General features: G+C 35.6%; 1 protein-coding gene across 3 annotated transcripts in view; it reads right to left on the reverse strand.

Moving 5' to 3' along the window:
* HEATR5B (HEAT repeat containing 5B) overlaps positions 1 to 14496 on the reverse strand; it is a 99766-nt gene that overhangs the window by 75317 nt on the left and 9953 nt on the right. For all 3 annotated transcript variants that reach the window (XM_038561268.1, XM_038561269.1, XM_038561270.1), the window contains exons 6-11: positions 10122 to 10293; positions 8517 to 8674; positions 7068 to 7317; positions 3768 to 3923; positions 3021 to 3271; positions 1250 to 1361 (exon numbers count right to left, since the gene is read on the reverse strand). In XM_038561268.1, coding sequence (XP_038417196.1) covers positions 1250 to 1361; positions 3021 to 3271; positions 3768 to 3923; positions 7068 to 7317; positions 8517 to 8674; positions 10122 to 10293 — 1099 coding nt within the window. The remainder of the gene's footprint in view (positions 1 to 1249; positions 1362 to 3020; positions 3272 to 3767; positions 3924 to 7067; positions 7318 to 8516; positions 8675 to 10121; positions 10294 to 14496) is intronic.

The raw sequence follows: 14496 nt of genomic DNA on the forward strand, positions 1-14496 counted from the left end.
ATCATCTCATATAGACACAATAAAATGAAAAAAGAAAAAAGAAAAACTTTAAAAAAATTTTCTCCTTGTGATGAGAACTCTCCGGATTGACTTTCTTACCAGCTCTCCTGTCTGTCACAGCAGTGTTATCTGCAGCCACCTGCCACACACCACATTCCCCCCATACTTACTCATCTCAGAACTGCAAGTCTATGCATTTTGACCACCATCCTCCACATTTCCCCGGTCCCCCACCTCAAAATGTTTCTTATTCAGAAGTAAAATAACGTGATATCAATATTTCTAGCAGCCAAACAATCCACAGAAAGCACTTTAAAAGAAATTACCCAACTATATTCAGAATGGTGGATTATGTATTATCAATAATAAACTACATCTGGGACACATCTTATGTATCTTTTCTATAAATACACAGGTATATAAACATAGACACCCAGTCCCACACACATACATCTATATATTCCTCCATCTGGGGTGTAACTGATATGGCTATTTTGTTTTATGGAGGAGCAGTATGTTTAGAACTAAGAACACGCATTCACATTGCTAAGAAACTCCTTTAACATATCATTTAACATATTTAACATAAATTTCTGGATGAGTTAGCACTTTTTATTTTCCCTAGAAAACTAGATCAAAGTATAACTTCCAAATGGTAGACACTAAAACCAATGAGTAATTTTGTAGTACACACGTGCACATGCACGCACAAACACACACAAATTTTTCACAGAAGCTGAACATATAAACTAAAAAGTAGACGCATCTCATCACCATAATGACAAGTATTTCCATTCTGTGTACAGTGCTAAATTTTGCCTGCATCTCAGATTTGTCATAGCACTTAGGAAAGTAAAATGCAGAAGGGTAACCCCAGAAAAGCAGCACCAAGACTATTTAAATGTGACTTTATCACCCTACCAAAATCATGTCACTTTTGTCACTCTGGGGATGGAATGTGCCCTGATACTTTCATCTCATTTGGTTAACATTAAGCCAATTAGTTAGACCAGAGCTATTCTGATAGTAAAGGTGAAACTTTGTTAACAATTTTCTCATTAAATGTACTTAAGCAGAAATTACCAAAGATAGAAATCTCCCAAATGAGAGGAAAACACCTTCACCAATTTTATCATGTCATTTAAAGTCTAGAATGTGAAGTTTAATAGTTTTAAAATTAAATTTTCATTATCATCTACTGACAGTTATAGAGTTAGTTAAGATCCTACTCGAATATAACTAACTATACCTAAAGTCATAAGTGCTCCAAGTAAAAGCCATCCAGCTTGGGTGCGCTGTAGAGAAAGCCTGCTATTTTGGGCAGCAGTTCGTAAGAGATCTTCAGCAATACTAACTACCATCTGCAAGAGAAGTTTAGAATTCGATGTTAACTGAAACAAGTTAAAGGAATCAAATAAGAAAATACATAGCTAGTATGCTTTATTAAAAAAGAAGTTGTCCTTTCTTGTTGTTGCTGTTAACATGTTGTAAAACAGACAGTGTCAAGATCTACTCAACCCTGATTGCACTGCTGTCTCTGAGGAGACCCCGCACAGCATCGTGGCTAAGAGACAGACCACCTGGGTTCATATCCTAGCTTAGCTATTTCCCAGCTTTCTGACCTGGGTAACTTAACTTCCTTGCCTAAGTTCCCTGACTGGTAAAAATAGGAATGCCAATCTTACTCTAGCAAGGATTAAATAAGTTAACACAGCAAAGCACTGAGAAGAGTGCTAGTCCATGTAACTGCTTAATAAATGCTATTATTATTGGTAGTACTATTATCCTATATTCAGATTTGTTGAACTTCCATTATGTTTCTGCCGTCGAGCTAATACGGCACTTACAGTCTTAGGGAAGTCACAGGAACAATGGGAAATAACAAGCAGCACATGATTAAATGACAAAATAGTAAAACAGATATAATCGTCGTTTGTAAAGGGAAAGGTTATCCTAGAATGGAGTAGCTCTGAGGAGACTGCATGAAAGAGATGGCACTTCATTTGGGCCTCTAAACACGTGACCAACATGAGGATGAGATTCTAATATATGAATAAAGGCATGAAGGCTGGGAAAGGCATAGGAAGAAGGCAAGATGATGAGTCTAAATAAAGCAGGGAAATGAGAATGAAGGCAAACTGTGGAGATGACAGTTTAGCAGACAGAGGGATTTGTACTGATTCTCTGAGCACTGGGTAGACCCAAAGCGTCTCTGAGCTAATGTGAAACATGGAAGTGGTATGGGCAGACAGGAGAAAGACTGTGGGCAGGATAATCAGAGGAGGTAGTCGAAAAACAAAGGGAGATGGAAGCTATGGCTCGAGGAGTAGCTATGGAACTAGTAAGAATGAATGGATCTGGACCTACTGTCCCAGAAAGAACAAGTTAAAAACCTAGCCCCAATCTACATATGTAAAGATGCAAATAATATTTACATAAACAATATTCTTGAGAAAAAAATCATAATAATAGTATTAGTAGGTGTAGTAGAAAAAGAAAAAAAACCTGACTCAATAAAAACTATTCAACTATTATTATCAAAACACTAAATGCAATAACATATTCTGACATCTCTGAATATTAGCAATGTGAATTTTTACCTCTAAAAGCTCAAAGAAGGGCTCTTATTTCTACATAATTATTGTGCTTTTTATTTAAATAAAATACTACACCCAGACAAAACTTACTATTCCTATGCAGAATTAAATATCAAATTTTAATTAAGGTCTGTCAACTCCATACTTGCAGAACACTGTATTTTATATTATTATAGTAAAAATGGTATTTAATCACCCAGCTCAACATTAAACACAGTAAAGGCTATAAAGCCCAATAAGGGCTAAAGCCCTAAGGGGGGGCACTTGACAGGATGAGCACTGGGTGTTATACTATATGTTGGTAAATCGAACTCCAATAATTAATTAATCAATCAATCAATCAATCAATTAATAAAGTTTGAAAGGGAAAAAAAGGCAAAAGCCCACATGACAGCACTTATAATGCCATGGTCTCTGTCATACCTTTCCTTTGGCATGAGGAATACCCAACGGACACTGATGAACTCCACCTAACAAAGCAGCCATTGCAAAGCTGTATCCACTAACAGCTTCTGGTGAAGTTTTTAAGTTGTTGAGCCGTTCTGCACACCTGTCTAGAAATGGTGTCAACTGGAATGGTAATGCCACAGCCACACAGCGCAAACACCAGGCAGCAGCAAGCCGCGCAGCCATACTTGGATGAAGAAGCACTGATGTCACAGTTTCCAAAAGTCCTACAGAGAAATACACAAAAATTGACCCTTTAGTGAAGTCCAATGATTTCATGTACTAGAAGAATACATATAACACAGTGATTAAAATCAGAATCATTATACTTTCACCCAAAAACTTTCAGAACTTTGCCAAAAACACATACATCATCTCAGAAATAGTAGAGAATTTTAAAGGAACATTTCCTACAAAAAACATAGTATAACTACATCCAAAAAATGTAAATGTTGATGTAAAAATTAAATATGTATTCACAAATTTTAGCCAATTATTAGAAACAAACTACCATGACTTTTTTTATTTGCTTCCCCAAATTTTATTTAACTATTTATTCAACATTCACAAGCCCAGCAAATCTTAAATAAAACCCAACTTTTAACAAATGATCTGAAAACTGCTAATTATAATGGCAAGCAACTAATCAGGAGTTAAATATCAATCACACTTATGACTTTTTTTTAAATGGTAAAAAGAATTCCAGGAAGTGAATTATCATACCTATAGATGCTTCCTGAATAAGAGGGGATGCAGTAGCATTCAGGCTCTGCACCAGGCTCCCGAGTTCCTGAAGAGCACAGACCATCACATGCTGGCTTGCTGCGATGTCTGCTGCTCCAGATTTGTTTTCACCACTAGTATCATTCACTACTGCTTCTGGAAGTACATAATCATATTTGATATGGGTGAATTAAATTGTGACATAATTTTTTAAATTTATACAATTGATATTTTTATACCAATATTTCTACCAGTTTATGCCTGGGTATTAAAAAACTCTGTAGGTAATTACTTCTTAGCAGAACACTTGCATAAGTAAACACTGACATGACTTAAAAACACTGTTCAGTGACAATTTGACAGTACTTAAATACACACTGAGGTATTTTGCCTGCTTCCAGGAATACACCAACTTTAGCAAGCAGCAGCAAACTGTAAGTGTACCAAAGCACTGTCTCCACAGAAAGGCACCTGGGTTCCAATCCTAGCTCCACCAGTCAGCTACATGACACTGGGCAAACACTCCACTAATCCAAGTCTCAAGTTCCTCCTGAGAGGTTAAGGGCTCAGAAAGTATTGTGGTGAATGAAAAGTCAATTCACATAAAGAATAAAGTACCATGCTACCTGCAATAGGCATGCAGTCAGTGTCAGCAGCCATTATTGTTATTTTGTTATTACCGTTGTTACCTCAAGTGCTGCAATGTTTTGATAGTAACAGTGTAAAATTACTGACCAGGAAGCAGATCTATAAGGAAACTTGCTTTAGAATTTCTTACTAAGATGTTCCTCAAAGTTCCTGTTAGTTTTGGTACCCCTTTCCCTGATCTTTCAATAAAACTAAAGTGTATTTAACATGAGACAACTAAAGATTCCTCGTCAAATTACTACTTGAGCATATATTCTAGCATAAATCCCAGACAGATAGCATCGTATTTAATTCCGCTTTTAAGATTAAAAAAAAAAAATCAAGTGGCTAGTCTATGATTTTATGATTATTAACACTTATAGGACAGTAAAACTTCCTTACCTTTTTTGTATTCATCATGTATTAACAGACTATAAGATGAAATCAGAGAGGGAGAAAACCATGACAGACTCTGAACTATAGGGAAAAAACTGAGAGTTGCTGGAGTGGGGTAGGTGAGAAGACAGGGTACCTGGGTGATGGGCATTAAGGAGGGCACATGATGTAATGAGCACTGGGTGTTATATGCAACTGATGAATCACTAAACTCTACCTCTGAAGCTAGTAATATACTATATTTTAATTAATTCAATTTAAATTTAACAAATAGACTATAAAAATATATAATACACAATAACAGAATAGAATAAAATAATACAATACAGACTATAATTTTCATTTCTTCATTCTTAGCTATTTCTGGACTTGGAAATGCATAAACTCTTTTGATTACTAAACCACAGCTCCCTGACCAGGTACTATTTATATCTGGTTCACTATTTTATTCCGACAATCTGGCACAGTATTTCTGTCACTTAAACATTTCTCCAACACATCATTGTACAAATATTTTTCAAGTTGTGAACCTAGGACAGATTATTATTTTAATATAGCTGAAGAAAAAGACCTCATTAAACACCCTTTAATTCACAATTCATAATTATCAGTTAGCCCCGTGGATTTAAAAACGTTTTGCTTCGGGCACTTGGGTGGCTTAGTTGGTTAGGCAACTGACTCCTGATTTTAGCTTGGGTCATTATCTCAGGTTTGTGGGACTGAGCTCGCAATGAGCTCCACATTCATCACGGAGTCTGCTTATCCCTCTCCCTCTGCTCTTCCAGCCATGTGTGGATTCTCTCTCTCTCTCACTCTCAAATAAATAAATAACATCTTAAAAAATAAATAAATAAAAATGGTTTGCTTGACCTATATAGAGCTAGAGTGTATTATGCTAAATGAAATAAGTCAGTCAGAGAAAGACAAATACCATATGATTTCACTCATGTTTTTCTTAAAAAAAAAAAAAAAAAAAAAAAAAAGATAAACATATGGGAAGGAAGGAAAAAAGAGAGGGAGACAAAACCTAAGAGACTCTTAATGATACATAATAAACTGAGGGGCTATGGAGGGAGATGGGTAAGTGATGGGATAGAAGGGTGATGGGCACTGAGGAAGGCACTTGTGATAAGCACTAGGTATTGTACATAAGTGATAAATCACAGAATTGTACTCCTGAAATCAATATTGTACTGTATGTTAATTAAAATTTAAATAAGAATTAAAAGAATAAAAAAAACAAAAATGGTATGCTAAGTAAGCTATTATAAACAATGAAAATTATCATTTGTGAAATTATTTTTACTGATTTTTATAAAATACTTAGTATATATTCTTTAAATATAAGTTACTGGTTATTCTCTATTAATTAAATTCTTACTTCTTTGTTTAAAAAATTTATTTTAGAGAGAGAACAAATGGGGAAAGGGCAGAAGTAGAGGGAGAATCTCAAGCAGCCTCCACCCTGACCGCAGAGCTGGATGTGGGGCTTGATCTCACAACCCTGAGATCATGACCTAAGCCAAAATAAAGAGTAGGATGTTTAACAGACTGAGGCATCCAGGTACCCCTTTAAATTCTCATTTCTAAAGACCACTATTAGGCAATATAATTTGCCTGATTAAGGTTAAGAAAACTGAACTGTCCTACGGAATTTGTATTTTATCTTGTTTAGTTCCCTAATTGGATTACAAATTCCATGAAGGCAGGAACTTTTATCTCACTTATTATTCAAACCCAGAATTACTACTTTGCAATTTCAGATAATCAATAACTACTTGTTAAACTGAAAAATTTACAAAATGGACATTTCTTTTAATTATGAATTACTGAGGTTTCACAGTATAGCTAATAGTGGGCTAATAACCACCTGTAATTGTTCCTAAGTCTTCACATTAATTCTACTAACAAAAGGGGAAAAAAAAAAAAAAAAAAAGATGTGTTTATAAAGCAAAAGGCCCAAACAGAAAAATTACAATAGGTTCTTCCTTAAAGATAGCAAAGCAATATGCTGCTGCATACCAGTACATCAGTACAGGTACTAGAAATTGAACAGAAAACCTAACCTTTTAAACATGCTACTCAAAGCTTTAAAAACTATTTCACTGAAAGTATGTTGTTTTGATACAAATAAGAGTATTCAATAAAAGTGGCTATTAAAGCATAGTCCAGAAAATGACATGAATTAAACAGATCTATTAGTATTTATTAAGAATAATAATATAAAACTAAGTGACTAAAGAAATCCACAACATACATCAAGGTATCAATTCTTACCTACTGCTTTCATTTGTTTTCCAATAGCTTGGCATATTTCTTTGGCAGCTGCAATCTGGGCTTTTTCACCTAGCAAACTGCCCACAGTAGCTCTTAGGATAAAGGAGACACATCGTCTTGAGTACACAGCCTCTACGTGTGTTTGCGTTGCCCGAGGATGGGAAACCAGATCAAGTACGTGGGACAAGAATGTAGCAAAGCTACGCTCCAACCACTGACCACCCAATGTAGTTACAAAAACAACATATGCCTATAAATAAAGATACAACTTCAGATAAATTACATAAATTAACTGAGATGACAGATAAAGCAACTACAGAGATAAATGATCATAGCACACAAAATAAATTATATTTGAGATTAAAGTTGAGAAAAATTAATACTTGAGACCTTTTCAGTATTTCTAGCAAAGGAACTACTGGTGGAAGTATCTTTGGCTCAAAACTGTCATCAGTAGCTTCATGAAGAATACAAAAAGATAGTGGGGAGGGAGGGAAGGAAAGCTGAATTCACCCTGATGGTGAGGAAGGTAACAGGTTATAGGAATAAGAAAACTCTCACATCTTAAATAAACATTGACCTAGGACAATGGATGTCCTTGCTTGTGACTATAAGATAAAAATGGTTTACTTCTATTTCTACACTTGTTTCAGAAACAATATATAGTTGGACTGATTTTGACTAAGATCACAAAGATACATCTTATCTTATTATCAATTATTCTTAGATCTTAACCATAACACCTTACTTGGTTAATTATTATTATTATTATTATTATTATTTAAGATTTTATTTATTTATTCATGAAAGACACAGAGAGAGAGAGAGAGAGAGAGAGAGGCAGAGACACAGGCAGAGGGAGAAGCAGGCTCCATGCAGGGAACCCAATGTGGGACTCGATCCCGGGTCTCCAGGATCACGTCCTGGGCCAAAGGCAGCGCTAAGCCGCTGAGAAACCCGGGCTGCCCTGGTTAATTATTATTTTGCAATTTTAACTCCAAGTCAGGTTTAGTTTAATAAATTAGTGATTATTCATTTATGATAAATCCAACTGAAGTATTAACCAATATGATTTGCTACAGGGTCACTGAACATTAAAATTAAATGCCTCCAGCTATTTGAATATAATTTCAACTAAAACTGAATTATTTTACATCTGATTTTCTGCCAAGTAAAATTTGGGAAAATGTTGTTGGATACTTATATAAATACACCAGACAAGGGCTAATTTACACATCGTTAGGAATCCATCTTTCCATATAAGTGTCTAATTTGGAATTTTTTTTTTTTGTAATTTGGAACTTGAATGTAATTCATTCATTTGGTAAAATAATTATTTTGAAAAAAAATAGACAATATTAAAAATCTGTGTGTACTGTTATTAAGAGTCTTCCATGAGATTTCACAAGCAATGTGAACAGAATTCTTTCATATGTATACATTACAAACCTGTGTAACTCCAACTCTCACTTCACGATTAACAGACCCTCCGACTTTTAACATCTCTCCACCACTCTTTAAAAAACCTGACCCTCCACGTAGAAATCCTGTGGCCATGAGTTCTAAGACTTCATCAAATGTTGCTCGCTTCACATTCTGGCGCATTACTTTCAGGAAGAAAAGTAAATTCATAAGCGATATATTTTACTATTTTGAATAACATTTTTTAAACATTTTCTAATATATCTGGCTTAAAATTCAAGTAATCACTTTTAAGGATTCTTAAACTACTACAAGATAGGGTCCTTCTGTTTTCTTATAGTCTTTAAGTTTATAATCTACTTGAAAAATAAATTCAATTTTGAAGCAAAAAATGCTAGGAAAAATTGAAGGAGCTACACATTAAAAGCAATTAATTAAAATCTATGCCAAAAATAGTTTAATAATGTTAACCTTGATATATGTAACACAGCAAGACAAAACACATCCACAGCAGAAAATACTAATTGATCACAGTCTTCATTCCCAACTGAAGTAGGCTCAAAGAAACTTTGTCAAGTCCATGTTTTCTATACAATGGTTAGCAGTCAATTAAAATGTCACTGGACTGCAGCTGAATTGCCATCCCTTGTACAGAGCTTCATATTTTAAGAAGCCCTTTAACATACAGCTGCAAACATAATCCTCACAAAAAGTCTACAGGAAAAGTATAAAAGTATACTTTTATGATTAAGTATCTAAGACTTTGGAATTTGTCTGCCTGGGTTTGAATTTCAGCTCTGATGCTTACAGAACACTTAAAAGAACACAAATTACGTGATTTCTATAAGCCTCAATTTCCTTGTTTATAAAGTGTGAATAGTACTTATGATTCACAGGGCTTTTATGAGGATTAAATAAAACAATTCAGTTACATGCTTAATTCAGTGCCTGGCACATAGCACTTAATAAATGTTACCTGTCAACATCATCATCTAGTTGCACAAACTGAAATAATTATCTTTAAAGAGACTAAAGCTCAAAAGGTTTCACAGCTAATTAACATAAGAGCTAGGACTTGAATCTGTAACATCTGATTCTCCTTCTACTACACAGAGGTGGAGTAGGGATGGGGACAGTACCATACGTGGCTGGACTCCCTCAGGGTCTACTCACAACCCTCACTGAGGCATCTCTATGGAACTGTAAGGCACAGCAGAAGTCACATGACAAATGCCTCTGATTGTTCTTACAGTAATGATAAAAAAAAAAAAAAAAAAGAATACCGTACTATAAAATGGATCTACTCATCAGAGATTGAAAGTAGGGAAGCATTAAAAAGTGACAGATTCCAGTCCCTTGAAGATTATACAAAACCATTTCATAAATCTTACTTGCGTATATATCCAGTATACTTGATATTTATTATCTTGTACATTATAACAATAAAAAAATGCCTTGTCTATATCAAGATAAATGACATTTGGATAGTTCTATTCCCTGAAAAAGTAGACAAAGACACTTAACAATTTAAATCTTTCAAGTGATTTGCCTATAAGAAATAACTCATTTAGACAGATTTCATATACCTTCAAATATCTGTAATAGTCTAAATCAAGGGTTGGCAAATGATACCTGTTGCTTGTTTTGGCATCAATGCTGTAGCCATGACTGTTCCTAAGAGTTTAGACACTGCCACTCGAACCCCATAATTTGAGTTTTCCAAAGCCTTAAAGCAGAGAGTGGCAATATTTTCTAATTCAGCAGTCCACATGAACACAGCTTCATTCTGTAGTTCTAGTAGACACTGGAATTTAATTTGAAGAAAAAAATAAATTACATTTTAGAACTTACATTTCCAGAGAAATAGTAACAAGAAATCAGATTTACTCTCTCTCCTGAAGTAACCAAAAGATTAAAATATACAGAACAACAGTTTTCAAGACACTGGACATGAGGCAATGAAAGACAGTGATCTTTAAGAGATGGAAAACAAAGTTAACCCTATCAATTGTCCCAGCTTACTGCCTCAAGAGAGTTTTCAGTACTTAGGAAAAGACATTTAACAGTAAACTCCTATATTGGAAAGTAGAAAGGTCTCAAATCAATAAGCTCAGTTTCCACCTTAAGAAACTAGATGACAAAAAAAAAAAGAAAAAAGAAAGAGGGGATCCCTGGGTGGCGCAGAGGTTTAGCGCCTGCCTTTGGACCAGGGCGCGATCCTGGAGACCCAGGATCGAATCCCACGTCAGGCTCCCGGCATGGAGCTTGCTTCTCCCTCTGCCTGTGTCTCTGCCCCTCTCTCTCTCTCTCTGTGTGACTATCATAAATAAATAAAAATTAAAAAATAAAAAAAAAAGAAAAAAGAAAAAAGAAAGAAACTAGATGACTTAGAGAAAATTTAGCACAAAGTAAGCAGGGAAAAAAAGAAAATAATAAAGATAACAGCTGATATAGAAAACTGAAAAGAAGAGAAATAAAACCCAAAGCTCCTTCTTTGAGATGACCAATAAATTTAATAAATCTCTAGCCAGGCAGATGAAGGAAAGAGAGAAGACATGAATTATCGAAATTAAGAATGACACAAGGCTGGTTCAACACCCGTAAAACAGTGTGATTCATCATATCAGCAAGAGAAAAACCAAGAACCATATGATCCTCTCATTAGATGCAGAGAAAGCATTTGACAAAATACAGCATCCATTTCTGATCAAAACTCTTCAGAGTGTAGGGATAGAGGGAACATTCCTCAACATCTTAAAAGCCATCTACGAAAAGCCCACAGCAAATATCATTCTCTGGGGAAGCACTGAGAGCCTTTCCCCTAAGATCAGGAACAAGGCAGGGATGTCCACTCTCACCACTGCTATTCAACATAGTACTGGAAGTCCTAGCCTCAGCAATCAGACAACAAAAAGACATTAAAGGCATTCAAATTGGCAAAGAAGAAGTCAAACTCTCCCTCTTCGCCGATGACATGATACTCTACATAGAAAACCCAAAAGTCTCCACCTCAAGATTGCTAGAACTCATACAGCAATTTGGTAGCGTGACAGGATACAAAATCAATGCCCAGAAATCAGTGGCATTTCTATACACTAACAATGAGACTGAAGAAAGAGAAATTAAGGAGTCAATCCCATTTACAATTGCACCCAAAAGCATAAGATACCTAGGAATAAACCTCACCAAAGAGGTAAAGGATCTATACCCTAAAAACTATAGAACACTTCTGAAAGAAATTGAGGAAGACACAAAGAGATGGAAAAATATTCCATGCTCATGGATTGGCAGAATTAATATTGTGAAAATGTCAATGTTACCCAGGGCAATATACACGTTTAATGCAATCCCTATCAAAATACCATGGACTTTCTTCAGAGAGTTAGAACAAATTATTTTAAGATTTGTGTGGAATCAGAAAAGACCCCGAATAGCCAGGGGAATTTTAAAAAAGAAAACCATAGCTGGGGGCATCACAATGCCAGATTTCAGGTGGTACTACAAAGCTGTGGTCATCAAGACAGTGTGGTACTGGCACAAAAACAGACACATAGATCAATGGAACAGAATAGAGAATTCAGAAGTGGACCCTGAACTTTATGGCCAACTAATATTCGATAAAGGAGGAACGACTATCCACTGGAAGAAAGACAGTCTCTTCAATAAATGGTGCTGGGAAAATTGGACATCCACATGCAGAAGAATGAAACTAGATCATTCTCTTACACCATACACAAAGATAAACTCAAAATGGATGAAAGATCTAAATGTGAGACAAGATTCCATCAAAATCCTAGAGGAGAACACAGGCAACACCCTTTTTTGAACTTCGGCCACAGTAACTTCTTGCAAGATACATCCACGAAGGCAAAAGAAACAAAAGCAAAAATGAACTATTGGGACTTCATCAAGATAAGAAGCTTTTGCACAGCAAAGGATACAGTCAACAAAACTCAAAGACAACCTACAGAATGGGAGAAGATATTTGCAAATGACATATCAGATAAAGGGCTAGTTTCCAAGATCTATAAAGAACTTATTAAACTCAACACCAAAGAAACAAACAATCCAATCATGAAATGGGTAAAAGATATGAAGAGAAATCTCACAGAGGAAGACATAGACATGGCCAACATGCACATGAGAAAATGCTCTGCATCACTTGCCATCAGGGAAATACAAATCAAAACCACAATGAGATACCACCTCACACCAGTGAGAATGGGGAAAATTAACAAGGCAGGAAACCGCAAATGTTGGAGAGGATGCGGAGAAAAGGGAACCCTCTTGCACTGTTGGTGGGAATGTGAACTGGTGCAGCCGCTCTGGAAAACTGTGTGGAGGTTCCTCAAACAGTTAAAAATAGACCTGCCCTACGACCCAGCAATTGCACTCTTGGGGATTTACCCCAAAGATACAGATGCAATGAAACGCAGGGACACCTGCACCCCGATGTTTATAGCAGCAATGGCCACAATAGCCAAACTGTGGAAGGAGCCTCAGTGTCCATCGAAAGATGAGTGGATAAAGAAGATGTGGTTTATGTATACAATGGAATATTACTCAGCCATTAGAAACGACAAATACCCACCATTTGCTTCAACGTGGATGGAACTGGAGGGTATTATGCTGAGTGAAGTCAGTCGGAGAAGGACAAACATTATATGTTCTCATTCATTTGGGGAATATAAATAATAGTGAAAGGGAATATAAGGGAAGGGAGAAGAAATGTGGGAAATATCAGAAAGGGAGACAGAACGTAAAGACTGCTAACTCTGGGAAACGAACTAGGGGTAGTAGAAGGGGAGGTGGGTGGGGGGTGGGAGTGAATGGGTGACAGGCACTGGGGGTTATTCTGTGTGTTGGTAAATTGAACACCAATAAAAAATAAATTAAAAAAAAAAGAGACAAAAATCTTGAAAGTATCAATAGACATCCAGAGGTTATTTCTATAGAATCTACTGGAAACTTGCCTGAGTGATTATGGGCTTTTGGACTGCAACTATTGTTAGACTGCAACTATTGTTAACTCACATTTTATTAAAGGAAGAATGTAAAAAAAAAAAAAAAAAAAAGAACCAAAAAAACAAAAAACAAAATTAAGAATGAGAGAGATCACATCATTGTGGATTCAATATATATTAACAGAACAAACAGACTATCAGAAAGAGCTTCACGCCAATAAATATGACAACTTAAATGAAATAGAAAACTCACTAAAGAACAAATAACCTAAATAGCCCCGTATTGATTTTTCAAATTGAATTTTTAGAAGTGTCTGGGTGGCTCAGTTGGTTAAACATCCATCTTTTGGTTTCAGCTCAGGTCATGATCTCAGGGTTGTAGGATGAAGCCCCACCTTGGGCTCCAGGCTCAGTGGGGAGTTTGCCTGAGATTCTCTCCCTCTGACCCTCTCCAACGTGCTCACTAGCATGTGCGCACACCCACTCACGCTCTCTCTCTTAAATGGATAAATAAATCTTAAAATTGAATTTGTATACAAAACTAGGGAAAACTAAACTAGATCAATGGACTGTGTCAATGTCAACACTATTACATTAGTTGTAATATTATATTACACTTTTGCAAAATATTACCATTGGGAGGAACTGGGTAAAAGTGTATAAAGACATCTCTGTATTATTTCTTATAATTTCATGTAAATCTACAATTATCTTAAAATAATTTTAACTAGAAAACAGCAACAACAAAAATTGCGCAAGAAATCAAATATAAAACAAAAGGCATTTGACAAAATCCAACAACCATTCCTGATAAAAACCTCTTAGCAGCTAGAAATATAAGGGTGCTTCCTCAACTTGATAAAAGTCATCTAGAGAGACCAACATTTAACACTAAATGACAAAGGACTGAACGTTTTCTCCTTAAGGATCTGGAATAAGACAAGGATATTTGCTCTCATGTTTTTAATTCAACATTGTATTAAAGGATTTAGCCAGAGCAAAAGATATCCATACTGGAAAAAAAGTAAAACTGTCTTTATTCT

The sequence above is a fragment of the Canis lupus genome, chromosome 17, assembly GCF_011100685.1.
Source record: "Canis lupus familiaris isolate Mischka breed German Shepherd chromosome 17, alternate assembly UU_Cfam_GSD_1.0, whole genome shotgun sequence".
In the NCBI taxonomy this organism is placed as follows: Eukaryota; Metazoa; Chordata; class Mammalia; order Carnivora; family Canidae; genus Canis; species Canis lupus.